General features: G+C 52.3%; 4 protein-coding genes and 1 non-coding gene across 7 annotated transcripts; 1 reads left to right on the forward strand and 4 right to left on the reverse strand.

Annotated features, from left to right (window-relative positions):
- Positions 1–676: 676 nt before the first annotated feature.
- On the reverse strand, positions 677–10,986 carry CCT7 (chaperonin containing TCP1 subunit 7). The gene is made up of 12 exons (NM_001031541.3): positions 10,930–10,986; positions 9,325–9,478; positions 9,092–9,198; positions 8,571–8,696; positions 7,612–7,664; positions 6,958–7,129; positions 5,605–5,769; positions 4,999–5,187; positions 4,269–4,366; positions 3,674–3,806; positions 2,311–2,517; positions 677–1,270 (listed from the first exon to the last, which is right to left on the reverse strand). Exons 1-12 carry the CDS (start codon positions 10,933–10,935, stop codon positions 1,046–1,048), a joined length of 1,635 nt encoding a protein of 544 aa, NP_001026712.2. The 5' UTR covers positions 10,936–10,986; the 3' UTR covers positions 677–1,045.
- A 283-nt stretch (positions 10,987–11,269) lies between these two features.
- PRADC1 (protease associated domain containing 1) lies at positions 11,270–13,800 on the forward strand. The gene is made up of 5 exons (XM_003641264.6): positions 11,270–11,355; positions 11,758–11,858; positions 12,075–12,184; positions 12,826–12,993; positions 13,218–13,800. The coding sequence occupies exons 1-5, from the start codon at positions 11,301–11,303 to the stop codon at positions 13,336–13,338; spliced, it is 555 nt and encodes a 184-aa protein (XP_003641312.4). The 5' UTR covers positions 11,270–11,300; the 3' UTR covers positions 13,339–13,800.
- Positions 13,801–14,051: 251 nt separating this feature from the next.
- SMYD5 (SMYD family member 5) lies at positions 14,052–22,299 on the reverse strand. The gene is given in 13 exon segments (NM_001012894.1): positions 14,052–15,515; positions 15,943–16,013; positions 16,278–16,372; positions 17,375–17,431; positions 17,803–17,909; positions 18,208–18,278; positions 18,482–18,544; positions 19,031–19,135; positions 19,577–19,646; positions 20,372–20,493; positions 20,696–20,835; positions 21,987–22,095; positions 22,172–22,299. Coding segments are annotated over 13 exon segments (1,257 nt in total). The 5' UTR covers positions 22,280–22,299; the 3' UTR covers positions 14,052–15,376.
- On the reverse strand, positions 14,151–14,260 carry MIR6627 (microRNA 6627). The gene has a single exon (NR_105495.1). It is a non-coding gene; the product is annotated as a microRNA 6627 (primary transcript).
- Positions 22,300–23,408: 1,109 nt separating the features above from the next.
- NOTO (notochord homeobox) lies at positions 23,409–26,885 on the reverse strand. 3 transcript variants are annotated; one of them, NR_171275.2, is made up of 4 exons: positions 26,672–26,885; positions 25,398–25,606; positions 24,831–25,047; positions 23,409–24,510 (listed from the first exon to the last, which is right to left on the reverse strand). NR_171275.2 is itself a non-coding variant. In NM_001396848.1 (3 exons), the coding sequence occupies exons 1-3, from the start codon at positions 26,817–26,819 to the stop codon at positions 24,889–24,891; spliced, it is 516 nt and encodes a 171-aa protein (NP_001383777.1). In that variant the 5' UTR covers positions 26,820–26,885; the 3' UTR covers positions 23,409–24,888. The 3 variants fall into 3 exon arrangements, 2 of the variants coding, with proteins under 2 accessions (NP_001383777.1, NP_001376235.1); NM_001396848.1 differs by having other exon boundaries at positions 23,409–25,047; NM_001389306.2 differs by lacking the exon at positions 26,672–26,885 and adding an exon at positions 25,691–25,920 and having other exon boundaries at positions 23,409–25,047.

Raw genomic sequence — 26,885 nt, forward strand, 5'->3', positions numbered from 1 at the left:
GGTCTTGGCTCACACGGGTGGCACAGTGAGCACAGGTCAGTGCCTGCTCTGAGTGCTCAGCAACAAACCAGTGTCACCAGTCACCACTCAGGGCTTACTGGAGGCAGAGTCCTCCTCCTAATTCTCTTTCTCTTGAGGGCACCACCTCCACTCCCCAGCTCATGAAGCGAGTTGAAATATCACTGAGCAGCATCAAATAAATGATGTAAATCAAATAAATCATGTAAATGGGAAGGCTGTAGGAGGTGGGGATGGCCTCTTCTCCCAGTAGGTGATGGGGTTAAGTTGCACCAGGGAACATTCAGGTTGGAATTAAGAAACATTTCTTCTCCAAACAAGCAGTCAGGCACTGGCACAGGACATCCAGGGAGTGTGGGGAGGGAGTTGGGGGGGGGGGGGGGTCACTGCCTATAGAGGTGTTCTGGAACCACGGGGATATAGCACTTGGGGACATGGTCAGAGGGCACAGGGGAATGGGTTGGGAATCTTAAAGGTCTTTTCCAACTTGAATGATTCAGTGACTCTATGAACAAATGTAGAGATGAGCTGTGTTAGAAGCACTGTCATGCACTGGGCGTCAGTCCTGCTTCCCAGCACTGTGTGTTTTAAGAACAGGACAGAAAACACTTTGCAAGCTACCCAAACCACAAGCTACTACCTCAGAAAAGAACCCAAGTTGGCCACCAAAACTCTGCCATTGTTTTATTGTGTTTGAACCTGGGTTCAAAACCCCCAGCAGAAAGACGTATAAATATCAAACAACCCCAGGCACACCCACCAGCGTTGGAGAGGGCTCTGCTCAGCACGAGGTGAGCCTAAGGGCATCAATGCTGTGCAGGAAGGGCTGGGCCACGACACCTCACAGGAGGCTGCCGCTGCCAACGCCAAGATTTGACTCTAATTAAACAAGGCCAGTGGTTGCCTGCAAGCCCTCAAAATGACCATCTGTTAACGGGCTCTTAATTAAACCAGGAATCAACTCTTTCCCAATGTGCACGTTGGAGGTGAGCGCCAACCTGTCAGGACAGTGCCACGGAGCGGGGTCTCAGTGGTTGTGGGGTCTGCCTCGACCCCGGCCCCGGCCACCAGGTGGGGCATCCACTGTGGAGCGAGGGTTCTTGATGGTTTCATCTACTGACACAATAAGACAGGCAGCCTCGGAGGCGGCCGTCAGCGCGTTGATGCGCACAATGGCCGGCTCCCACACACAGGCCTCAAAGTTATCGGCGATGTCCTCGTTGTTCACATCAACACCATACCACATGCCTCCCTGGTGAGAGAGGAGGGAAGAGGGTCTGGTTACACGCCACAACAGGACCTGAGGGCAGTGCACTGGGAAGTAAAAGACATGCAAACACTCGAGGAGAGGCAGAGAGCAGAGCTTGGGGTATTCTCTTCAAGCTTTCATCCTTCGTATGAGGGGAAAAGAAAGCCTCAGATGTTAGAAAACAGCCCTTAAAATGGGAAGTTTGCTCCACTTCACAAAGGAGTAGTAGAAGACTTCACGACTGCCTTCCACCTCAGAAATGAATTACAGAATCAAAGAATGGCCTGTGTTGAAAAGGACCACAAGGATCTTCTAGCTTCAACCCCCCTGCCATGTACAGGGTTGCCAACCACCAGACCAGGCTGCCCAGAGCCACATCCAGCCTGGCCTTGAATGCCTCCAAGGATGAGGCATCCATGACCTCGTTGGGCAACCTGTTCCAGTGCCTCACCACCCCCTGAGTGAAAACCTTCCTCCTAATACCCAACCTAAACCTCCCCTGTCTCAGTCTAAAACCATTCCCCCTTGTCCTATCGCTGTCCGCCCTCGTAAACAGCCGTTCCCCCTCCTGTTTTATACGCTCCCTTCAAATATTGGAAGGCCACAATGAGGTCTCCCCAGAGTCTCCTCCAAGCTAAACAAGCCCAACTCCCTCAACTTTTCTTCATAGAAAAGAAGACCTTCATGAAGAGACAGTGATCTCAAGCAATCAGGACCTTCTGTCTGCAGCTCCTCTGGAAAACACACCACAGAGGCAACTTTTATACTAATTACCTCAACGTTTAATATAGAAGCCTCCCTCCTGACAAACGATGCATTTTTAAATAGCAAATCAGAACTCCCAGCTCTAAAAAAAGTCATCCGACAGCTGTGATCAAAGGGAAAACATATCACTTCCTTTTATAGAAACCTGCCTCAAGCCTACACTGGATCTGAAAACAAACCACGGCATTTAATGAAGGAGGACAGGAGCCCACCACAAGCCCAACCAAAGGACACCAGCTCTGCAGGCTCTCCCTGCCAGCACCCAACTGTGCACCTACCTGTGCATGCTTGGCTCGCAGCTTGTTCAGTATGTTGGTGGCATCAAAGCCAGCATTGTCACAGAGCTGGCGGGGAATGATCTCAAGGGCTTTAGCATAAGCACCTATCAGCAGCTGCTGCTTGCCCGGAATGGTCCTGGAATAGTCACGGAGGTATTTGGAGAGCTCCATCTCTATTGCACCGCCACCAGCGACAACAGAGTCGTTCTGGAAGAGAAGAGGAGAACAGGTCATGCTCGCTCTTTGTTCCAGGAACGGGGAGAGCAGGAAAGCCTCCTTTCCCAAAAGCCTACAGCACGCTGGGGTAATGCACATACATCAGGCCAAGGGGAATCCGTATTGCCCAGGCTGCTGCCATCCCACCTGGGAGCACCTGCCAGCTTTGCTGGGTGCTTCAGAAGTGGGTCAAAAACCTCAGGTGGCCTCTGCCAGCAGCTCCTTCCTGCCACCTGCAAGCCAGGGGGATGGTGTGCACTGCTGTGCTAGCAGACCTCTGCCACCCTTGTGCTGGACAAGTTCCCCCCACTGTTGTGAATCATTCAGAAGAGATTTGCAGCAGCACTCAGCAGCCAAGTTCTGCTACTAGCTATTTTTTTCCTCTCCCTATCTGCTTCAGTAGAGAGATCAGGATGTTCTTTCTGAAAGTAAAGCAGTTCCAAAAATCTTGACATGCTTCTTCCCATCCCCTCAGGGCACCCAGGCTTAAGGAAAAAAAAATCATCCCCACGCATTACGCACAACCCAGAAATACCCACATGTAGATAACAGCCATCATGCAGGACCAGCAACTCTGCAAGTACAGCACAGTCACATGGGCCTCAGGCTCTCCTCTTGGTGTCACCTGCCCACCTCCACAGCAAGGGGACAGCTGCCAACACCTGCCCCTCCCAGAAGTCACCAACAGAGGCAGCAAGCAGCGTGAACAGGCACACATGAGATTGAGAAGCTAAAAGGCACATTACATCAGCCCTGCTATTCCCACTGCACATCCACCCAGCACTCCCAGAAGACCCCATTCCCCTTCTTAGTGAAGGTGTTTACAGAACACACCACAACCCAGCAAGCACAGTTAAGTTACAACGCTTTAACAGAGGAGACAAAACCAGGCGTGCCTGAAAAGCAGATGGCAATGCTGCAGAGAGCATTCTGCCGTAGCCAAGGAACAGCACTTGAGTTAATCAATTAGACACTGCTTGTCTGCATGCTCCACTCTACAGGCTGAGAGCAATGGGTTTCTCCCAGAGAGACCTCAGCCAAATGCTGAGGTGTGAAAGCATTGCTGGAAGGAGTTACAGCTGTGCCAGGTGCAATCAACAGCCTTGGTGCCTGCTCAACCCCATCAAGTGCTTCTGCTGGTCCTTACCTTGATAGCTCTCCTGACTATCATGATGGCATCGTGGAGGGACCGTTCTGTCTCTTCCATGAACTGCTCTGCACCTCCACGCAGGATTATTGTGCAAGTCTTTGCCTTTGGGCAGCCCGTGAAGAAGTTATACCTGCCAATGCATGACACAAGAAGGGCTAAGGAGATTGAAAAGCAGCACTGCTCTTCAACAGGCTCAGCACCACTGAAACACCACATGGGGGCAGATTAATTCCTTCCAAGCCAGATGCGTGGCTGCAGCTGTCCCCACCCCACATTGACCCTATCAGATCCGGAGCTGAGCCAGGCAATATACAACACCCCAAAAGACGTTGCTTTAGAGTTATGAATGAAAATACCACTAAGCCTTCTATAGGGTACTTGAGGAATAAAGAAACACAAATGCATCTAAAAGAGGTAAGACCTAAACAAAAGCTTATTTCTCAGGCTCATCAAAAGAATTAATCATGCAATCTTTGTTTTCACACCATCACCCTGAGAGATGCTCAAAGCTGCTAATTCTCATACCCCAACTTTCCAAACCTGTATCACCAGTGCTCTCACAGGACTGTGGGCTCCCTGCTGGCACATTTACCTATCTCCTCCAATCTGAATCTCCTCGAAGAGTTCACACCTGCCCAGCACATCATCTGACAAGGCATTCACACTAGTCTGAATGGAACCGCCGCAGGCCTGGAGGGGAAGAAGATAAAGCGTGGCATTACCAGTGCTGACAAATGAGACAAATCTGCCCAGCAGGCTCCCACTCTTCCAAGGCAGCCCAGCTTTTAGCTGATGCAAACCACCCTGCAGGATAGATTCAGAATAAAAAAAACACCTTCTACTTTCCTCCCATCTTGTATCTAGGCAGGCTACCAGCAACAGAAATAACCCTCGACAGCAAAAGATGATGATGCTGCTACTAGAAGCTGACTCACAGGCTCCAGAGTCCAGTAGCTACACAAAGGTGGCTTAGACATAACCAATGCCAGCAGAACAGGCAAGGAGCAGAGAAAATAAACTTCTACCAGTGCAACATACAGACCCTGATACATTACAGCACCAGCGGAAAAAAGAAGCAGCACAGATGCAGTCAGCAGTTGTTCATTCCACCAAGGAATAGTTTTGTCAGTATGCTACGGTTCTACATAATAATCACTTGGGGAAAAAAATAATAAAAAAAATCAGTATTGTTTTCATTTTACGTCCTTGTAAGGAACAGTGTGTTGAGTAACTGATGGCTGTTTTGTTTTGGGAGAGGCCTGACCAGCCCGGCACCATTCAAGCTAAGTCTAAAGTCTTTATTCCAAAACAAGGCAGCTTACCATCATAGTTCTCTTGAGATCTTCCTCTGGGACACGGCCAGCACAAAACATGTCTCTATCTGCAAAGTACTGGGTGGCCACATCACCAATAGGCAGCTTGGACAGGACGACTTTGGCTCCAGACTTATGGATTTTGTCTAGTTTGTCATACAGGATGTTCCATTCAGCATCCACGATGGCCTGGTAGTCCTAGCAGGCATGAGAGAAAAGGACAACACACATTACATAGGATTTGTAATGGGACTGCAAATGCCACCCCACAGCACCAGCCAAGGGAGAGCCCTCCTAAAGCAAAGGCAGTAGTAATGCTGCTCCACGCAGCCATCCACGGCAGCCAACTGCTTTCTCAGAGATCATTCTATTTGATGACAAAGAACCACATCTGTTCAAGTGCTTCCAGCAGCAGAACCAAGCATATAAAGGGGCTGGATGACCTGAGTAAAAGGTAACAATATTCATATTCATACTCCTCCCCGAGAACAGACAGCATAACACACCAGGTATCCCCAGGAGGGAAGATGTACAGATGGCAATCACAGTATGCCCAGCTCCCTGAAAGCCCAGCACACACACAGGAGGGGGACAGGCTCTCATTTCAGCTCTTACCTCCACTGTGTTTACTCGGACTTCAGCGTTGTCCTTCTCAGCTTTGAGTTCCAGCTCCACATTCAGCAAGGCAATCTTGGGAGACTGATACTTCTTGGGCTGCATTTCAAACCCAGCATAAGAGAATGTCTTCTTAAAGGCAACTCCGGCCACCAGCTGGGAATCCTTGAAGAGAGGGATATTCGTCAGGCTCAGCCTCCCAGAGTTTTCTCAGCAGGGTTAGTAACTCCCAAAGGAAACTCCCTGCTTCAGAGCCCTCATTTACAAAGCTCCCACCAACAGCTGTCTCCTCTGATTAACTCACTTTTGAAGCAAATAAGCAGCAAATATTTTCTTCTCTCTGTTCACACAACCAGTTCCTATCATCTCCTTTCTATCCCTCAAGACACCGCAGAGAAAAATGCTATACACAATCTCAAGATCAAGGGATGGAGCAATCTGATCTCTCTCTGATGTCTTTCCCATTTCTATCCTTTGAAGACTGATACTTCTCATTCACAGCCCTGCAATTCAGGGCTTTTTTTTTTTTTTCCATGTGTGAGTGCCCTGGTTTGCTTTCACAAGCTCTGCAGCAGGACAACCCTGCCCAACACTGCCCCCTGATGTGAACAAGCAGGAGGCAAAACCTACATAGGATACAGGGAGGAGAGAGAATCACACACACCATGCTCTCCCACAGCCTCAGATCAGCTTCCTACCTGCACATGACAGGTATTCCAGCACTGTGCTATAAAGCAGAGACAACCTGCCCTGCCCACCACTAGAACAGCTCCTTCCCAGTATTCTCTTTGCATTTTTTCCCAGCCCAGTGCTTGTGCATACAACTGGAACTGTATGGTTTTCTGACTGCCACAAAAAATACTTCATTTTTTTTGCAAAGATACAATCATAGAATCCTAGAATGGCCTGAGTTGAAAATGGCCATAATGATCATCCAGTTTCAACCCCCTGCTATGTGCAGGGCCGCCAACCAGGCTGCCCAGAGCCACATCCAGCCTGGCCTTGAACGCCTCCAGGGATGGGGCATCCACAACCTCCTTGGCCAACCTGTTCCAGTGCCTCACCACCCTCTGAGTGAAAAAATTCCTCCTAATATCCAACCTCAACCTTTCCTGTCTCAGTTTAAAAACATTCCCCCTTGTCCTATCACTATCCACCCTTGTAAACAGCCATTCCCCCTCCATATAAATGGTGTTTGGATCACCAATGATACCTGCTGTGGAGGCAAAAAGGTAAGAGTACCTTGCTTTGGTAACTCCCCAACAGGTGTTGTTATCAGGCTGTATTTATGTCAGCGTCAATTCAAAGCAGCTGCAATCACTGCCTCCTATCCCAGGCCCCAGCAGAACTTACTTCCAGAGCACCTCCTTGCACCTTCTTTATTCCAATCATTTTGAGCTGCAGCAAATCATCCAACATCATAACAGCATCCACGACCATCTTGGAAAAAAACTCCTTGCTCTGGGAGATCAGCTTAGAGCTCAGGGCTGTGGCTGCACACTTCTCCAGTAGGCTCCTCTGCTCACTGCCATGGGGGAAAAACAAAAGGCCCATCCTTGAAGTTTTAATGCAGGTGCTAGTTATGGTCTGATGAAGTAGACATAGAGCTTCAAACTTAATCTGAATAATCATTTCATTAACATGATTAGCTTGAACTGCAGCTATTCAACACCTAAATACCGATTTGATTTTCAGAGAAACACTGAGTGTTTAACACTGCTACTGATTTCAGGAAAAGCCACATCTCCACTATCACTTGAAAAAAAGAAATGAGGCCACTAATTTCAGTCCTTAGCTTCCCCTACATGCACATGGAAACACTGGCATACATCCCTGGCTGCAGTGGCAGCCCAAGGGAGAGCACAGCATCTTTCCCAGAGGAGCAGGAAATTCTGACAGCCAACTCCACCGTGGAGCCACAGCTGCTCATCCCAACCTCAAGACCTCAGCCAGACTGACAGCAGAAGGCAGAAAGGAACAACCAGGTCATCCATAAAGGAAACTTACTCTTTATCTTCCTTCTTCACTGAAACAGCAATGTCTTTGATCTTGTTTACAGCCTGCCAAAACACAAACCAACAGCTGGATTAATGATTCATGCTTGTCAGCTAATCAGATCTTCAACTCCTCTCTGTAGTTTATGCTATCTTTCATTCCCTCCTTCAACATCACTACAATTTCAAGCATTTGAGCTATTCCATCCTTTCCAGCACAGCAATTTTAAGAGACACCCAGAAGCAGCTTGAAGAGTTCAAACACGTTTACATGCAACCTCAGTCACAACCCAAGCAAAAATCGCTCAGATTCCAACTGCTGTTATGCTTCCTGTGTTAACGATTGCATAATAAATGAATTACAACCATAGAATGGCCTGGGTTGAAAAGGACCACAATGCTCATCCAGTTCCAACCCCCTGCCATGTGCAGGGTCGCCAACCACCAGACCAGGCTGCCCAGAGCCACATCCAGCCTGGCCTTGAATGCCTCCAGGGATGGGGCATCCACAACCTCCTTGGGCAACCTGTTCCAGTGTGTCACCACCCTCAGGGTGAAAAACTTCCTCCTAATATCCAATCTCAACCTTTCCTATCTCAGTTTAAAACCATTCCCCCTTGTCCTATCACTATACACCCTCATAAACAGCTGTTCCCCCTCCTGTTTATAAGCTGCCTTCAAGTACTGGAAGGCCACAATGAGGTGTCCCCAGAGCCTTCTCTTCTCCAAGCTAAACAAGCCCAGTTCCCTCAACCTTTCTTTACAAGAGAGGTTCTCCAGAGTAGTTTCCTCCTTCTCACACCATAAAAAATAACTTCTAACAAACTCTGGTGGGATTTTACTATGATCCTCGCATGTTTAAAAGCCTTCTAATGCAGTGAGAAGGGGAAAAAAAAAAAAAAGGAGAAGAAAACAGGGGAAAACAGAAAAAAAAAGACCAGAGCTGCCCCATCCTGCACAGTGCTGCCTTACCAGTTGTGTGGCTGTGCGGAAGGCACGGATGATGATCTGAGGATGAAGGCCTTCCTCCACGTAGGGCTTCACCTGTTTCAGGAACTCAGCAGCAAGCAGAGTTACGGATGTGGTGCCATCACCAACCTGCACAGACAGAACGCTCCATGTCACCTATGAAGTGCAGAGACTTCCAGAGCAAAACAGATTTCACAACTCTCTTTGCTCACAGAACTGTGGCTGGTTCTTTCAGTGATTAAGAACAGGCCGGGTTCAGAATGCACCCTGTTTGAGGGTGCAGCGAAGTCTCCCATCTCCCAGCCACCTCTGTTCGTGACATTTTGCATCTGCAAAATCTCCAAACCCTTTTACCAAATCTGGCTGAAAACCCAGTAAAGGGTTTTAAAGTTATCGCAAAAGAGATGGTAGCAATAAAGAAACCAGGATAAACAGCAGCACGTCCCAACGGAGTCTGACCCCTTAACACAAAACACACCCAACTGCCACCGTGCTGCTGCATCCTGTTCAGGTTACCCTCCTACCTCTGCATCCTGAGATTTGGCAATGTCCACCAACGTCTTCGCAGCCGGATGGACAACATCAAGGAGCTTCAGGATGGTGGCTCCATCGTTAGAGATGGTGGCTTTGCCTACAAGCAATTCAGAAAAAGAAGCTAAGTCCCAAACAAAGCCCTTAGTACCTTGAAACACACAACCCCAGCATCTAACAGAGCTTTCCCAGTCTTCTTGCACAGAGTCTGCCGTGCAGTGCTCACCCCGGTCATCCACAATGAGTTTGTCCATGCCCCGAGGTCCCAGGGTGGTGCGTACAGCCTCAGCGATCACCTGGCAGGCATTGATGTTGCTGACGAGCTGGGGAATCCCCTGCGAGGTGTCAGTGCCCTCCTTCAGCAGGATAACCGGTGTGGGCTGAGGAGAGAACCCAGGGCAGAGCTGTTACTCCAATCTCAACACGCAGCCCAGCAAGTTCACACCGCACTAAAAGGCCAAGAATAAAACCTGCATCCTCCTTAAGTCCCTTTGCTTAGAAAATACTACCCACACAGCCCACTTTGCCTCCACCACACCAAGGCAGGGTGTCATTATGCTTCCAGAGCATAACTAAAATTCACCCGAGTGGCACCAGCACACGCCCCAGGATCATACTATTACTGTCCACAAACCCTACTGAGCTTAGAATCATAGAATTATAGAATCATAGAATGGCCTGGGTTGAAAAGGACCACAACGATCATCTAGTTCCAAGCCCCTGCTATGTAAACGGTCACCAACCAGCAGACCAGGCTGCCCAGAGCCACATCCAGCCTGGCCTTGAATGCCTCCAGGGATGGGGCATCCACAACCTCCTTGGGCAACCTGTCCCAGTGCCTCACCACCCTCTGAAAAAATTCCTCCTCGTATCTAACCTCAACCTCCCCTGTCTCAGTTTAAAACCATTCCCCCTCACTCTATCACTAAAGCCTCCTTCCCTCCAGCACAGCCCTGTGAAGTCCTGATTTCAGCACCAGGTTGGAAAGGACAGACCTGTTCAGCACAACAGCCACAACAGCCCTTTCCCCATCAGACCTCAAGCCATAGTCTACACGCCCCTAAGGATGCTGAAAAATGCACTCACATTTAGCACGTGGCAGGTGAACAATGTCAAAGTGGTTATAGCTGGCTGACAGCAAACTGTGGCATAGTCAGCTCAAGCATAAAGGTAGGGGCTATAAACACCAAAGGCCACAGCAAAAGCTCCTGTGCTCCAGGAGAGCATCTGCCCTTTGCCATTAAAGTGACCAGACATGCCCTGCAGGCAAAGCTCTATGTCCGAGCACTGCCCAGTTTTGTTAGGTACTCAGATTTAAGTAACTGCTTGCAGGCACAGGGAAATATTACACGATGACTGCTGCACTGAATGACTGCTGTACTGAAGAGAGCTGCTGAGGGCCTGGGGTGAGCACAAAAGGGGTGTGAGCATCACCACCAACTACACCCTGGATATCTCATGCAAGAAAACACGCCAGAACCTTCCGCAGAAGGATCCCAGATCCCCTGCGCCCTGCCCACCCCCCAGCAGCACTATGGGGGCTCAGATCAGACACAATGAGCGGACCTCCACCCTCTGTTCCCGTACTACAGCTCCCAGCACGCACCGCTGCCCCCTGGGCTGGGACCCCCGGGCCTGTTCCCTCACACAGACCCGGGCAGCCCAGGCCCATGCCCGCCACCGCCATCATCCCCCCCTTCCTGGCCGCCCCGCTGAGCCGAACGCCAATCGGCCCCGCCACAACTCCGCCCACAACCCCGCGGAGGCCGAGCGGGCAGACGCCCGGCAGGACAGCACGGCAGCGGGGCGGATGGCGGAGGATTGCGCTCACCATCATCTCGGCGGCGCTCCTTTCTGCCGCTCCCGCTGCTGAGCCAGGCCCGCACCCACAATGCCCCGCGCCGCCCAGAAGCTTCCCTGAGGGCGGGAGGGGAAGCGAGCGTTGCTAGGCGACAGCTTCCGGCAGCGCTCTATGGTGCAGGCGGACAGAGCGGCCGCAGCGAGGCGCTCTTCTTTCCCCCGACGACCATAGAGAAGGAGTGACGGGCGCTAACCGCTGCGTCGGAGCGAGGTGACAGGAACGGAGCTCCCGGCGTCCCTCAGGAGATTGACGGCAGCGTCAACCAATGGGAAGGCGCGGTCGGGGCAGCGCCGCCAATGGGTGCGGTATGGGGTGGGGCGGCGGCGCTGCCGGGCGCAGCCATGCTCCGCCGCTCGCTGTGGCTCTGTTTCTGCCTCTGCTCCTGCCCGGGCCGCGGTGAGTGCCAGCCCACAGCCCCCCGGCGACCCCTGGACCCCGATCCGGCTGCATATTCCCTCGGTGCTCCCCAGTCTGTCCGCGTTTCCCCACAGCGCACCCAGGCCCGATAGCGCTTCCCCTCGGTGCTCCGTGGCCTACTCGTCCCCTTTCTGCACCTCAGTCTGGGTGTATTTCTCCTCAGTGCAGCCCGGCCTGACTGCATTTGCCCTCTATGCACCCCAGTCTGGGTGTATTTACCTTCCACACATCACGATCTGAGTGCATTATCCTTCTACACAAACAGATCTGGGTGCATTTCCCCTCCGTGCTCCCTATCCCCATGGGCAGGGAGCTGTAGCTGGCTATTTCCCATTTATTTGCATTAGTTTCCCATTTCCATCCCTCCCCTTCTCCACGCAGGTTTACGCATCCATGAGTACCTCTATTTCCAAGTGCTGAGCCCTGGAGACATCCGTTACATCTTCACCGCCACGCCAGCCAAGGATTTTGGTGGGGTGTTTGTAAGTATTAAGAACTAACATGGGCTTCCCCATCCTTCTCTTTCTCCACTGCATGGCCTTAAAACCTTCTATAAAAATGAAGCTGATTGCTTTTCCACAAGCCTTCCCTTTGCGTGTGCTGGAGAGGCCCCAGTGGGGATGAGCAGGGTTGGGGACAGCAGTGGCTGTGCTCCCGAGCCCCGATCCCACTCACCCCTTCTTGTTTCATCCTTGGAGAACACAAGATACGACCAGATCCACCTGGTCCCAGCAGATCCCCCCGAGGCCTGCGGAGAGCTGAACAATGGTGTCTTCATCCAGGACCAGATCGCCTTGGTGGAGCGGGGGTACGTGTCTATTTATTTTCTATTTGTCCAGAGTCTGAGGTTTTGAGAGAGGTACGGTGCCATGGAAATAGTCCCTGCCTTGTGCATCATCTCCTGGGCAAGCTTTGGCATTAAGGCTGGAAAAGACAAGACATCAAGTTCAACCATCAACCCACCCCACCATGCCCACTGACCACATCCCTCAGTGCCACATCTCCGTGGTTCTGGAACACCTCCAGGGATGGTGACTCCATCACTCTATGGGCAGCTGTGCCAGTGCCTTACTGCTCTTTTGGAGAATAAATGTTTCCTAACATCCAACCTGACCCTCTCCGGCTCCACTTTCCTTTCAGTGTGTTGTACAGAGCCATAAGGTCTGCCCTGAGCCTCTTTTTCTCCAGACTGACCCATCCCAATTCCCACAGCCGCTCCCCATAAGAGCTGCACTCCAGACCCCTCACAGCTCTGCTACCCTTTTTTGGATACACTCCAGGGTCTCAATGTCTGTCTTGTAGCGAGGGGCCCAACACTGGGACACAGACCCACACACATCCCACCTACACTTCTGTCTGCCAACGCTGTCAGTCCTGCTGCAGTTGGAGGACACAGAAGGTTTTGAAGGCAGCTGTCAGCCCAAGATTTCCTGTCACCCTCTGTCCCAGGGGCTGCTCGTTCCTGTCGAAGACACGTGTGATCCAGGAGCACGGAGGACGGGCGGTGATCATTGCAGATAACGCCTATGATAATGACAGCTTCTACATCGAGATGATCCAGGACAGCACCAGGCGGACGGCCGACATCCCCGCTCTCTTCCTGCTGGGCAGGGATGGGTAGGTGCCTTGGCCAAGAAACATTTGATCTGCATCTCATGGGAAGGGATGAGTCTCATTCCCAACTAATGTAGTGGTCCCAGTGATCAGTGTGCGCCGCCTGGGCTTTATGAGCCAATTTTTTGATGGATTCAGTAACTGTAATCCACGCTTTCCCATGGAGGTGGTGCCCGTTGGATCTCAGCTCTCCTTCATACGTATGTATCATGTCTTTCCTTTTCCAGGTACATGATCCGCCGCTCCCTGGAGCAGCACGGACTCCCATGGGCTGTCATCTCCATTCCTGTCAATGTCACCAGCATCCCAACGTACGAAATGATGCAGCCCCCGTGGACCTTCTGGTAGAGGCAGGAAGGCTGCAGCAGATCGAGGACTTCTTGGTGGATCCCAGGAGCTTGCCCAGGAACCAGGTGGTGTGAGGGAAGGGTCCTGGCATGCTCCAGAAAATCCCACCAGCCTCACCAGATTTAGCAATGGTTAAAATCTTTATGCTGCCGCTGGCGTGTAGCTGAACAGCAGAACAGCCCAAGGTGGTACCTTGAGCCTGGCACTGAGCAAACTTCATTGTGACTCTCTGGGAGGGCAGCGCAGGCCAATGCTTCCCTGAGAAACATTTTAACGATGCTGAGATACCAACAGTAGTTTGCATTACTGATTTAGAGTGTTGCAGTATTATGTGGATGCAGTCCATAAGGGGATGGGAGGGGAGGGAGCATTTGGTACGGGCTTGATCTGTACTAGCAGGGCTCATCCAACATCTGTATATTTTTGTCTGAGCTAATGAAGTGTGAACAAGTTTTAGAGAAAGGAGAGTTGCTCTTTTTTGAAGTAGTCTTGTCCCTAACGATGGTTTTCCCAATACACTTCTTACACTTCCTCCCAGTACACTTGCTTCTTGCAACTGGAGCAGAGTGCATGCCAGACCCATACAGACCCAGAGCGTGGACCTTGGGGGACATTTCTGCCCTTGTCCCTCCATCCCACCGCCAAGACCAGCCCCCTTTCCCTCTCTGCACTCACCACCATCCATTTTAACAGTACAAACAACACAGCCCCAATTCTCACCAGTCTCGGTTTATTATGAACACTGAAGGGCACGTGGCCCTGGGACACCTGAGGCTGGGGACAAGCAGCGGGGTGCAGGGCTGGCAGTGATGATCATGTCAGAGGTGCCCATCCACAGCATCACCTTCATTCCCACAATCCAAACACCACAGGCCTGAGGGAAATGTGGCAGAAAAGCAGCTCCCCAAAACCCAAGATGGGAAAAAAAACAATACCCTGGGTGCTTCCCCAGCCTGCTGCCAGTCTGTCATTTGGAGCTGTCTTCTCCCTCCAGCTGGGCACTGCACACCCCAGAGCTGCTCACAATGCAGGGTGGGTGATGCCTGGCTGCCAGTGACAACTCCATGCTGGGTGCTGTGGATGGACAAACTGCTTCACATGTGGAAGCACAACGGCTGTCACTTGTACACGTCCTCCCAATGCAGCCCAAGGCTGGACAGTTCACTCTCTGCAAAACCCAGAACAGTTTTTGGGATTTAGAGGTGGCTTTGCTTATGCAGTGTCATAGCCTGTGTCAGGTTTGTGCTAGCAGCGTGGCACTTCCCCCTCCCCAAACAGCCCAGCAATCGCTGCATGGGGCTTTGCATCATATCAAGGATAAAGTTGAGGCAGGAGGGAAATCCCTGCCAGGATCAGCCCCTCTCTCCCTGCTGGACTCCGGCATCTGAGCCACCCCTGAGGCATCTCTGTCCCACCTGCAAAATCGTTCTGACCCTCACTTGCTGCTCACCAAATCAAGGCATGGAATGGAGTATATATACGGACCCCAGCTCCTTGGTGTGTAGATAGTGCTAATATAGACATTAAATAGTACCCCTCGTGCACAAACACACGTACACACACATATTCCCCTCATCCCTACAGGGTAGGAAAGGACATGCTCCTCTGCACCCATGGCCAGCACTGACACAGGAGGAGCCTGGGAGGTCGCCACGTGACCACCACCATGTCCCCTACCCCAGCCCAGCGCCCTGCTCTCCTTCAGCTTCCCCTGCAAGCACAAGCTGGCCCCCTGGGGTCTGGGATATGGCAGGGGGGCTGATGGCTCACAACCTCACAAGCGAGAAATGGATGGGCTGGTAAACACACACACACACACACACACACACACACACACACACGCACACGCAGCACAAGGGCAGGTGGAAGCAGGGCCTGCCTCCAGCTCCCCCCGCTGCCCCGCTCCGCCAGACCTCTGCCGGCACACAGCCTCCCACCCGACCCCCACAACACAACCCTGTTTCTAGTATTAAAGCTGCTGCCTCTGGGAGGACCCCTCGGTCCCATCCCATCCCTTTACTCTCGCCCAAGGCCAAGATCAAACATCAGTCATCTCATCCTCCAGCTCAGCATCATCTGTCTCCCCTTCGGCCTCCTCCTCTTCGTCCGATGTCACATCGGGATCGTCAGCTTGTGCTAGGCACTTGGGACATGAGCAGGTAAACAAGTAGTTCTCCCTGGAAGAAGGTCAGGAAAAAGCGTGAGGGAATTGAGACAGGCACAACTCAGATATGCTGATGTTCAGATGAGGTGGAAGTTGTCTGACTGGAAGGGAGGGGGGTGTTCTCCACCCTACAGGTGCGACTGGACACCAGCACGGTGACCATCAGCAGAAGGGTGGAGATGGAAAAGGAAAGTGGTGAGGACAGCAAGGGTTTGCCAAGTCAAAAGTGGGGACCATGAAGAGGACACCAGGGAGCCCAGGGCTTGCTTAGAGGTAAGTTTGATAGCAGCACAGGTGAAGCTGCACGTACAGACTGCCACAAGCACACCAGCATGCACACCAGCCAGCTCACAGCCGCATGGCAGGGCCCTAACAGAGAGCCCAGGCTGTGACTGGAGGTGTGTGTGTTCCCCCCACGTCCCTCCAAACAGCTCCTATACCTGAGTATCTTGTTGCGGCTGTGTCTGCTCCGCTCCCTCTGACAGCAGTCTAAATAACTGATGCAGATTTCCTGTGAGCAAAGAGAAACAGGCCAGGCTGAGAGCTTCTTCCTATGAACCCGAAGCAGCAGTTTGTTCTGGTCCTCCCGAAAGCCAAGTGGAAACATAGGGTCAGGCAAATCCCACATAGAATAAGGTGTGAATCCACCACAGCCAGGCAAAAATAATGCAAGAGGCAGAAGGTACAGGGCTGGGGTCTGTGGGGAAAGTAGGACATGGGGACCTCTGCTAAGGTGTGATGTCACCTCAGGTTCATCTGCACCCCAGTGTCTCACCTCTCCTGCTTCGATGTCCTCCAGAGCAGTCAAATACAAAAGGAAGTTGTTGTCTGGGAAGGATGTCTCAGCATTGGGGATGCAGCTGTGGTTACCTAAAAGGAAGAGAGGGTAAAACTGCTAAATATCACTGGCCAAACTCTGCTCTTTTGGCTAATGGTGGACAGGGGCACACAGGAGCCAGCACCTCCAGCTGGGAGGGCCATGGTCTGGATATGGCAGTACAATGCTCAGCCACACCATCTGCAGTGGGGGGGGCAGCACTGCACTCTCCACTCACACTGGGGGCTACAGAGTCCCAGGTCCCATGAAGAACAAGGTGCAGGGTCAGGGCTCTCCAAACAAAAATAAAACAATACTCAGGGAGACAGAGTTGACTTGGATCAATCCCTGGGATGCCCAGCACCATCCCACACCTTTGTGTGCCCAAAGAAGGGTGCACAGGGTAGCAGTGCTCCCTCACTTCCCAGCTCTCACAGCAGCCAGTGACCAGACCCCACTGAGCTGAAAACACTTTGGAGTGACAGAAGGCAGCTCTGAGTGCTGGGTCAACCTCTCTCATGTCCTAACAGCCCAGATAAGAAAGGCTCCTCCTTTGCCTTAATGGCTCATTCAGCTCCATTATACACAGAGGAGGCAGGAGACTGTCTCTTCACTAATTGCACATGATCTTCCTGGAGCCCACATTACATCTGAGACCATTCAAGCTAGGACTGACCATTCCATGGATAGGCAAGATGCCAGGAAACAATGAGAGAGCAACCAGGCACCAGGACAGCAGCAATCCCATCCCAACTCACCAATCCCATCCTGCCTATGAATGAGAAGCATAAACCCACTTTGCCAGAAGGCGATCAAAAATCTTTCAAGTTGGAAGGGACCCTTAAAGGCCATCTAGTCGAACTCCCTGCAAAGAACAGGAACATCTGCAGCTCCATCAGGTGCTCAGAGCTCAGTCTAGCCTGACCTTGAATGTCTCCAAGAACCAGGCATCCACCACCTCTCTGGGCAACCAGAGTGCCTAGAGGCAAGTAGGTCTAGCACAGCACAACTCCCTCCTCACTATTAGCTCTCCTCTCAGTCCTTGTGTTACTTACAGCAGCTCTGGAGCATGTAGAGACCTGACCCCTCACAGTTGAGGAACTCTCCAGATTCTGCAGAAAAGAGAAGGGTGAGGGTTAAAGCTGTGCATGACTTTTTTTTGGCTCTATCAGGCATTCAGCTCAGTGCGTGTATTAAGAGTCACCCATCAGTGCTCAGCACACTCAGACAGCACTGATCTGAGGTCTGTGTGCTGGAGGGTCGCTCCAAAGCACCATTCCCTTCCCACTGGGAGGGATGGAGGGCATGAAGATTTGCACTCCTTGTTCAAGCTCACACTCCCTGGCCTGTCCCTGTACTCATCCAAACAGACGAATGCTGCAAGTCTTTGAACACTGGCTATAAATGGTGTTCTTATGGACAGGATCCCTCAGATAAGCCTTCCAGCTGCTTGATGCTACCTACAGCCACAGCAGAGCCTTACCCTTCTCAATGTCCTTGTAGAGCTGGTCAATGAAGGCATCCAGCTCTTCTCGTTGCAGCATGGGGAGATCCAGCGCATCACAAGCATGCACCCACTGGCTCAGAGAGCTATGGGGAAGTAAAGGACACCATTACAGCCCCAGAGTGCTGCCAGTACACAGTGGGAGCTCACACAGGGGACCTGAGGGTTAAACTCAGGGGCTTCAAGTGGCCAAGGTCTGTCATAGGGATGCCAAAGGGTTGGACAGAGCTGAAATAAAAGACTACTTTTATGTTTGCCTCTCCGGCCCCACTTCCCACATTTGAGCCCAGCCATTGCCTAGACCAATGCACATTTGCAGGCTGTACAAACCCTCCACACTTCATCTTCTCTGCCCTGCAAGGAACACCCAGAAAGCCCCATTACCTGGTTCCTATGCCTTGGCCATTGGTCCCAACGAGAGCAAAGAGAGATCGAAAGCCTTCTGGAGTGAACCACTGCAGAAGGGAGATCAAAGAACAGCTGAGCTCAGGCCAATCTGCAGCAGAACTCCAGTCTGCATGCACCTCAAACCCCACAGGGAGCTTTAGGGGAAGCAAGAAATGGGCAGAGTCCCAGGAAAGCCCTGGCCTTAGGGGCAGACATAACCCAAAAGGACCGGCACCCAAAAGAAAGTCCCACTTCTCCTGGCTCAACTCACCCTACTGAGTTGTTCGTCGTAAAGGGCTTCAGTGAAGAGCAAACGCAGCAGCTCCAGCTGGCCCTGGCAGAACGTAGCAACACGATCAGGGTTGACAGACACTGCTGGGACTCAGACCCAGGCTAATAGCCAAGCCCAGCACAGGCCAGGAGGCTCAGAAGTCAGACTCCTGGTCCTTCTCTGCAAGGCTGTGGGCTACTGCCCTTAGAGCAGTGAAAAGCCACACATTTTAGCAGCAAAATCCACCTGCTGAGGTGATACTCAGCAGCTAACTAACACCCTGTCCCATTTCCACAGCTGAAGCATCCCCACAACAGGAAGGAACAGCATGTTCTGCCGTAGGACTGCAACCCCAAAGCCCTCTCAGCAGCCCACTTCCTCTCTATCAGCTGACCTGGCCCCAAAAAGGGCTCTGTATCCTCCTCTGTGCTTGGGATTTCCATTGTCTCCCATCCCAGCTGGGGATGCTGCACCCACGGACTCACAGATGCGGGCAAGAAGAGGGCAGGTTCAGGGATGCCCTACATCCAACATGTCCAAAGCTCTTACCTTAAATTTGTCCCCCAGTAGCTTGTGCGCAATCTCCTCCTCTTCATTTGCTGTCTTACTGCAAAACTGGGAGAAGGCCTTGATCCACCAGTCCTTGTCTTTAGCCTGAAACAAGAATCAAGCAAACATACTGCACCAATACCTCTTTCTTCCCCAGCCAAAGGAGAGAGGGAGGAGAGGATGAGTCCCACTGAGCTCAGATGTATTCAGTCTGCCATCAAGAACCATCAGAAGCAGCTGCACAGTAGTAGCTTATTGGAAGTAAACATTGAGATTGCCAGGCCAGAAAAAAAAACGGAGCCAAAGGAAAGGTTCAGTTCTGTCTAATTAATTTGGTATGGAAAAATGATCTGCTTGGCTCAGGGCATAGATGCATCTTCTGCTGCCTGCTGTCTCTATGGCCAGGGATCACGAGATGTTGACATCTATTCAAGCAGGAAATTGCTCTGCCAGACACTTGAGAAGAGATCAGTCCTCAAGAATAACAGCCACAATAGGAAAAGGAAACCACACACTGGCAGCTGCTGACCCAAACTGCAAACCTACCTGTTTGACAGTGGCAACCATCCGGGCCATCAGCATGATGCTGGAAGTCTCCGGTGGATAATGCATGTTCCTGGAGAATAACAAAGGAGAACAATTATATCAGTGCTGGTATGGAAATAAAAAGCCGGAGGGAGGCTGGAGCAGCTGCCATCCCTGTGGGCAGGCCTGCACTCATCTGTCACAGCAAATCAGCCAGCCCAGCACTGCTGCATGGAGATGCAGTGCTGTTGGGGGCAAGAAGCAGGCACCTACTTGGCTGCACAGAGCATACAATAACTCCCCACTATTCTGCCAAACTACGGTCCAAAGAATACTAACGGTCCCACATAAAGCCCAGGACTGCAGCAAGAACTGGGCTTCGTGACCAACTTAGAGGCAGAGATGTCGCTTCTCTCATCCATGCCATTTGAGCATTTGCAAGCAGGGACAGCAATTCACCTATCTACAAGGGTGCTGCTTGGCAGATCCTAGGTTGGAGATGGCAGATCTCTGAAAGACTGGAGACGTGCAGACACTACAGAATTGCTGGAGCGAGGGGCATGCAGCTTAGTGCTTGGTAGCTCTTTACTGGGTGACAAATAAGAACTGCTGAGCCCCAAGTCAAAGCCCCACCACAGTCAACACAAATCCTGGCAGGGCTGCAGAGAAGTATCCCACAGCCTCCACATCCTTTCAGCTGCACCATGCAGAGATGCAAAGCAACGATGGCTCTCAGCCCTGGTCCCAAACCAGTGCCACCCAGCCTGGGACAGCCACCACCTCTGCCTGTAAGCAACAGGTGGGTTGATCCCCTACCTCCATGCCTCCTGCAGCTTGTTGAGGGGGTGCGTGGGGTCATCACGGGACGGGCCAAGGCAGAGGACTTGGTGGTACTGCTCCAAAGCAGCCTGCCTGCACTCAGCACTGCAATACGTCACCTAGAGCAAGAGGCACAGCACCCAGCATTGGCTACGGCAGCAGGAAAAGGGCTTCTGGACCCAGCCGAGCCCCAGCTCTTTAGCAGAAGGAAAAAGCAGTCACCCATCGTAGGGCAGAAAGCCACACCAAAGGCCTGGCTGGACGCTATAAAGGAGTCAGTGACCTCAAGGAGATCACAGTCCCCCCCCAACAGCCCCATACCTGGCAGCGAGGACACTGCTGGTGCAGGTCTTTGCGGATGCTGCACTGCTCCGGGTGAGGCAGCACCAGAGAGCTCCTCCCCAGCAGTCGCTGGGCGTTCTCCTCTGCCGTCTCCAAAGCCCGCAGGCAGTGATCACAGGCTGCAAGCAGAAAACATAACCAGATGCCCCAGTGAGACGTGTGTTTAAGGGCCCTATGACACATGACAAGCATCCCCACACACCTGTCTTTAAGGGCCACATGATACATGCAACAAGTGTCCTCCTTTTGCTGACCTGCAGCAGAACTCAGCAGACAGCACGGTCTAGGTAGGACAAGGCCCAGCTTGCGTCTAACCCCACTTCTGCATTTCTTCTCTCTAGGTCTATCTCTCTATCCCCTCCTTCTGTCCAAGACCCAAAAGCAAGAGCGCAGTAGAACAGTTTCAGCCACACACACACACACACACGAGAGTTTTAAACGTTGCTCTTCCAATGACTGGTTCCCATTTTCACACCTCTGGACAACACTGGCATCCCCACAGACTGTACTCCATAGACTCAGGAAGGTTGGAAAAGATCTCTCAGATCACCAAGTCCAACCCCCACCATGCCCCTCAGTGCCACATTTATCTCCATGGTTCCCAATCATCTCCAGGGATGGTGATTCCACCACTTCCCCAGGCAGCCTGTGCCAACGGTTGATCACGATGGTATCATTGGGATTAACACCCACACCACTCAAAAGCTGTGGTCCTCACATCCCCAGCGCATTTTTTTCCAGCAGGATGGTTTGGTTGGCATTTAATCCTTTAATCTGTGCCTGCTCTTCCAGCTTGTTAACAGTGTCCACAGAAGGGCCATGAAGGATCTGGAGCACAGCTCTTATGGGGAGAGGCTGAGGGAATGGGATGGCTCAGTATGGAGAAGAGGAGGCTCATGGGAGACCTTTTGGCTCTGTACAACTGCCTGAAGGAGGCTGGAGCAAGGTGGGGGTCAGTAGCAGCAATAGGACGAGAGGTGACGGCCTTCAGCTGCACCAGGGGAGGGTCAGGCTGGATATCAGGAAACGTTTCTTCTCCAAAAGAGCGTTCAGGCAGTGGCACAGCTACTCAGGGAATGGGGGTCCCTGCAGGTGCTCCAGAACCGTGGGGATGTGGCACTGAAAGCTCAGAGGACACGGATGTTGGGTTTGGGCACGCTGGAGCTCTTTCCCAACCCTCACGACTCTGTGGAAGCAGCGGCGTTGGCGGCGCTGAGCCCAACCCGACCCCTCCACAGCACCCAGCCCGGCCGCCCGCACCACGGCTCACCTCGGTAGTTGTACAGCGCGTTCCAGAGGAACTGCGACGACACCACCGGCTTCTCCACGAACACCGCCTCCCCTTTGCGGATGCTCCGAGTGGCGAACAGCCCCTTCCCCTGCGAGGGGACAAACCCGGCGTTAAGGGGAAGCGGGAAACGGAGCTCGCCCCGCAGCGCGGCGGGCACGGCTCACCTTAGCGCTGCTGATGAACCGCGCTTCGGCCGCGGCCGCGGCCGCGGCCCCAAGCCCAGGCCGGGCTCCCAACGCCGCTCCGCGCACGTCCCCCGCCGCGGCGGCCATCTTCGGGCGGCGACTTCCACGCTCTGACCCGCGGAGGCGGGGAGCGCTTCTTCCCCTTCCTCCTCCTCCTCCTCCTCCTCCTCCTCCTCCTCCTCCTCTTCTCCCGCCCTGCCCGCCGCTGCCCGGCTGGAAGATGGCCGCGCCTCCCCTCACAGCGCGCGGGGTCCGCTCCCACCGCCCCTCAGCCCACAGGGCGGGCGGCCATCTTGGCTCCCCCACCCTACCGCCTCTGCAGCCCCCTCCTAAAAAACAAAAACCTCAAAAAAAGCCCCATATCGGAGCTGGGGCTTTTCCCAGGTAGACAGAGAGCAGCCTGGAGCTTGCTGGTGTCTCTGCGATTGGTTTTGTTTTGTTTTAACCACCAGTCCATGCGAGAACGCACTGTACCCCTGGGCACCTCCTCAGCGCGCCCCAAACTGCCTCTATTTTCCACAAAAAAATAAAAAATTCCCTCCCGCACATTAACACACGCCTTGCTTTTCCCTGTAAACGCCTGAAATCCACGCAAACACCGAGTTTAGCAGTATTGCATCACTCATTCACGCTTGCTTGCTTCCATCCCAGATCTGTCTGGGTATGGGAAGGAGGGATGTATAATTTGGGGGTGTTGTGGGGTGTTTTGGAGTCACTAGGTGTCACTGCCGGCACGATTTAAAAACAAATAGTGGTGGTTTTTCTTCCTGCGAGCTCCTATAGGGAGCGCTGCTCTGCTGGGCCATCCCCTCCATCCTGCAGCCGTGGGGATCCGTGCTCCTTTTTATGTCAGTTTGCACCACCTATTCCCGTTAACAGCAGGAAACTGCGATAAAACCACCGTGCATCCTCTTTCTGTAAGGTTTCAGTGCAAAGGTGCAGCGTGGAGCATCCGCTTGAGCCATGGCCCAAACCCTTCTGCCTGTCATAACGCCTTGTGGCACTTCTTGCTGTAAATACACGGTGAATTCTGCTGGAAACAGGCAAAAAATGTATCACGTTATACTTCACCAGCAGCCAGGCACTGGTGCAGGCTGCCCAGGGAATGGCACTGTCCCTGGGATGCTCCAGAGCCATGGAGATGTGGCACTTGGGGACACCCACGCGATGCTGAGCCGTGCTGCCCTCTCCCAGTCCCATCTCCCCTCTTAAACATACAGTTTCTTTCTTTATTAAAGAAGCAAAGCAAATAAAGAAGTGACACTTGGCAAGGAGGAAAGAAAAAAAAATGTTATTTCTTTTCTCTCTAACACTAGAGGAAGGCAATATACAGTTTTTCCACTCAGAGGGTGGTGACGCACTGGAACAGGTTGCCCAAGGAGGCTGTGGATGCCCCATCCCTGGAAGCATTCAAGGCCAGGCTGGATGTGGCTCTGGGCAGCCTGGTCTGGTGGTTGGCGACCCTGCACATAGCAGGGGGGTTGAAATTGGGTGATCATTGGTGGTCCTTTTCAACCCAGGCCATTCTATGATTCTATGATTCTGGGGTTGGAAAGAGACATGATGAATTATCCTGAGCTCATGAGATGTTGTGCCTGGTGCCCTGGGATGAGGTGACAGCCTGAGCACCGGCTGCATGGCCAAAAGCTGCTGCTGCTGCTGTGCACACCAGCCCCTAGGAATTACTAAAACACAGACAGGGAAACGTGAATACTCAGTCCTGACCCCTCCGAGCCCTCCCACCCACCAGGAATACGACAGCGAGCTGCAGTGTGTGGTTGCAGATGTACTCGCCAAGCTCTCCAGGTGCTGCTTCTCACAGTGCTGTGGTGTGTAACAAGGAGAGAAGGGAGCAGCCGCCATCTGGGCCAGGACCAGAACATCTGGATGAGGGCAGGGGGCCGTCTGACGCAGCAGAGGTGTTGAAGAGCTGCTGGTTTGTAACGGCCCTGGTCCCTGCACCTTTGAGAGCCCCAGGAGCCCCTTGTTCCCTGTGCACACCATGGTGAAGTAAGGCAAAACCACACTGGGCTCTGAAAGGCAAAAGAAAGGCAAGACAGCAAGGCACAGGACAGGAGGAGAGGCGCTTCTACTCCAGGGGCAGAGTCAGACCCTGTTCACCTTATTGCATGAATGATATATGAAAATAAATACAACAATGATAAGAATGATGCGGGTGGGAGCAAAGGACTTTTCAGTTTTCACTTTGTTGTCGTTGTGATCTCAGCATCCAACATGGGAATCAAGACGACCAGGAGAAACCATCAGAGCCAAATCTCCTCCCAGCACAGCTCTCCCTCGTAGGAGCACACAGTCACCTGAAACACGAGTGACCCCATGTTCAGATGCTGCCATGCTCACTGCCATCAGAGACACCGTCTGACCGCCACCCCAGCCTCTCTATTGGAAACTGTGCTTCCTAGCACTTTGAGAGCAAATGAGATCACATGCTTTGCCACAACGATGGCACCATCAAGACCAAGAGTTACAGCACCGGTTACCAAATAGGGGTCTCTACACTTTTGGATGCTTCTTCCCACCCAATGGCAGTTTAGTTCTGTAGCTCAAAACTCTCAGAGCAAGAACTTCAAGTCTAGCTTGGACAAAGCAAGCACAGATGTGCCTGCATCCCCAGTACCTCCATCAGGCAGGCGTGGCTGCAAAAACAACAGTGGCAGCTGCATCCCATCAGCTGCTCAAAGCTCAACCTCCACTGTGTCCTCCTCATGCTCCTTGACATCCGTGGGGCCAGCAGAGGTGGGCTGTATCACCCCAAACTGTGACAGCTTTGCCTTCTTCTGCTCCATGCTCTGCTTCCTCCATTTGATCCTCCGGTTCTGGAACCAGACTTTCACCTAGCAGGGAAACGGTCTTCAGAAACAGACTGGGAGGAGCAGGAAAAATTCAGATCCTGCATCTTGCAAGGACCCAAAGCATCTCCAGAATATCTTAACAATCTAAATCAGTCCAACTCAGCTTGAATGCCAATGCAAACAGGTTTGTGCTCCCGAATGCTTTTTGTTCTACTTCATACATTTAAAGTGTTATTATTCATATATTATTCAACTTATCTTGCAATGTTCTCCAATGTTATCTCGCAGCAGGTTACTCTGCATCAGTTCCTGCTTGACAAAGGAGGAATCCCCCACCAACTGACCCCAGATCCCACCTCATTGCAGCCGTGCCCAACTCCCCAGTCCCTTACCTGGGTCTCTGTGAGACGCAGCGTTGCAGCCAGGTCCACTCGCTCTGTGCCCACCATGTACTGCTGCTTGAGGAACTCTTGCTCCAGCCTCTCCAACTGCTCTGGTTTGAAGACTGTGCGCACTCTCTTCATTTTGCAGGGCCCTCCAGACCTCCACAGCACAGCAGGGCCCAGCGGGTCGGCCCCTGTGCAGTGAGACAACTCCAGACCTGCATGCAAGAAGCAGGGAGTTACAGGGTCCGAACGGTTGAGGCCATTCCTCCAGCCCTGTTGAAGTGCCAAGCCAAGCTTACGTGGGCTCTGGCTGAAATCCAAATGCAGCTACTTTACAACGGCAAGGGGGTGGAAGGAAGGAGCACCGAAAAGAAAAGCAGGGATGTCCCTTTGTGGCACTAAGAGACACGGTTTAGTGATGGACTTGGATGCTGAAGCTGGCAGCATTCTGCAGGAGAGCCGTTCCCAAAGTCCCCTTCAGCCCCAGCTCCTTAGGAAGGCCATCATCTCCCTTTCCTGGTCCATCCATAGGTTGAATGGCCCAGCCCGTTCCTTTTGTGGAGGAGTGACTTTGGATCTGCTCTTTGCCTCTAGCAAAGCCCTCTACCCAGTTGTGACCTGATGATAACAATAATTAGCTCATTAACAAACAGCTGTCACAGGACCTGCTGGCCCCAGACTAAGAGCAGTGCTGCTGAGTTGTCACAGACACCGTGACCTACTTCATTTCATTAATTAAGGTATAAGTTCTGCACGTGTTTAACGATTTGTGGGCTGGAGACCTGACAGCTTAACAACCCTAATTGCACTTCAACTATTTTCAGCTCTCAGATCATTTTACCAGTCACACTTTTTTTCCCTGTTTTGATACTTGGATAATAGCGAGTGTGATTTCTAACGTGAGATACTTTGTGGATAGAGATACGGAAATTAACTGTCTTTTCCTATCTTTATATTCAATACAGTACATAGAGTAACGTATACAGCTACACAGACGCTGGCTGTTAAAGGAAGTAAGACATTAAATAGCTGTGCTATGTAGTTAAAAACAAGATCAAGAGTAGCAAATATTTTTGGTCTCCGCATATTTCAGCTCTCAGACCAGACCAGAGCTCCCCATACAGGTGCCAGCCGTGCTAAGCTGCGGGTTTTGCTCCGAGTGCTAAAAAAAGACACTTAATTTCAAGGGAAAAAAGCACATTTTCGGTCAGCCCGTCCGTTCCAACCCGCGGGGTTCTCCCACCCTCCGCGCAGCCCCGCATCCCGAGCCCGGCGCTCACCTCCTCCCCAGCGGCAGCCCCAGCTCCAGGCTCCTGGCCCCGGCGTGGGGAGAGGGATGGGGGGCGGCGGGCCGGGGGCTGCGGGGCCGGGCCGCGGGGGTTCGGCGAGGAGAGCGTCGATGTGGAAGGGGGTCTTGGGGGGAGGCATGGCCGGCTGGGTGCCGCCGGCCGGCTCGACGGCTTTATATGGGGTGACGGAAGGGGAGAGCTGCTA

This window comes from Gallus gallus, chromosome 4 (assembly GCF_016699485.2).
Source record: "Gallus gallus isolate bGalGal1 chromosome 4, bGalGal1.mat.broiler.GRCg7b, whole genome shotgun sequence".
NCBI classification, from domain to species: domain Eukaryota; kingdom Metazoa; phylum Chordata; class Aves; order Galliformes; family Phasianidae; genus Gallus; species Gallus gallus.

Bases quoted from the DNA above. Each gene is read 5' to 3' on its own strand.
- CCT7 (NM_001031541.3), bottom strand. The intron at 8,697-9,091 runs GTAGGAGGGTAA...CTGTCTGTGCAG, and splicing joins CCAAATCTCAGGATGCAGAG to GTTGGTGATGGCACCACATC. The intron at 7,665-8,570 runs GTAAGGCAGCAC...GTGTTTTGGCAG, and splicing joins TCCGCACAGCCACACAACTG to GCTGTAAACAAGATCAAAGA.
- PRADC1 (XM_003641264.6), top strand. From the start codon at position 11,301: ATGCTCCGCCGCTCGCTGTGGCTCTGTTTCTGCCTCTGCTCCTGCCCG. The intron at 11,356-11,757 runs GTGAGTGCCAGC...TTCTCCACGCAG, and splicing joins CTGCTCCTGCCCGGGCCGCG to GTTTACGCATCCATGAGTAC. The intron at 12,185-12,825 runs GTACGTGTCTAT...CCTCTGTCCCAG, and splicing joins ATCGCCTTGGTGGAGCGGGG to GGGCTGCTCGTTCCTGTCGA.
- NOTO (NM_001396848.1), bottom strand. From the start codon at position 26,819: ATGCCTCCCCCCAAGACCCCCTTCCACATCGACGCTCTCCTCGCCGAA. The intron at 25,607-26,671 runs GTGAGCGCCGGG...TCTTGCATGCAG, and splicing joins GGGCTGCCGCTGGGGAGGAG to GTCTGGAGTTGTCTCACTGC. The intron at 25,048-25,397 runs GTAAGGGACTGG...TTTCCCTGCTAG, and splicing joins TGCGTCTCACAGAGACCCAG to GTGAAAGTCTGGTTCCAGAA.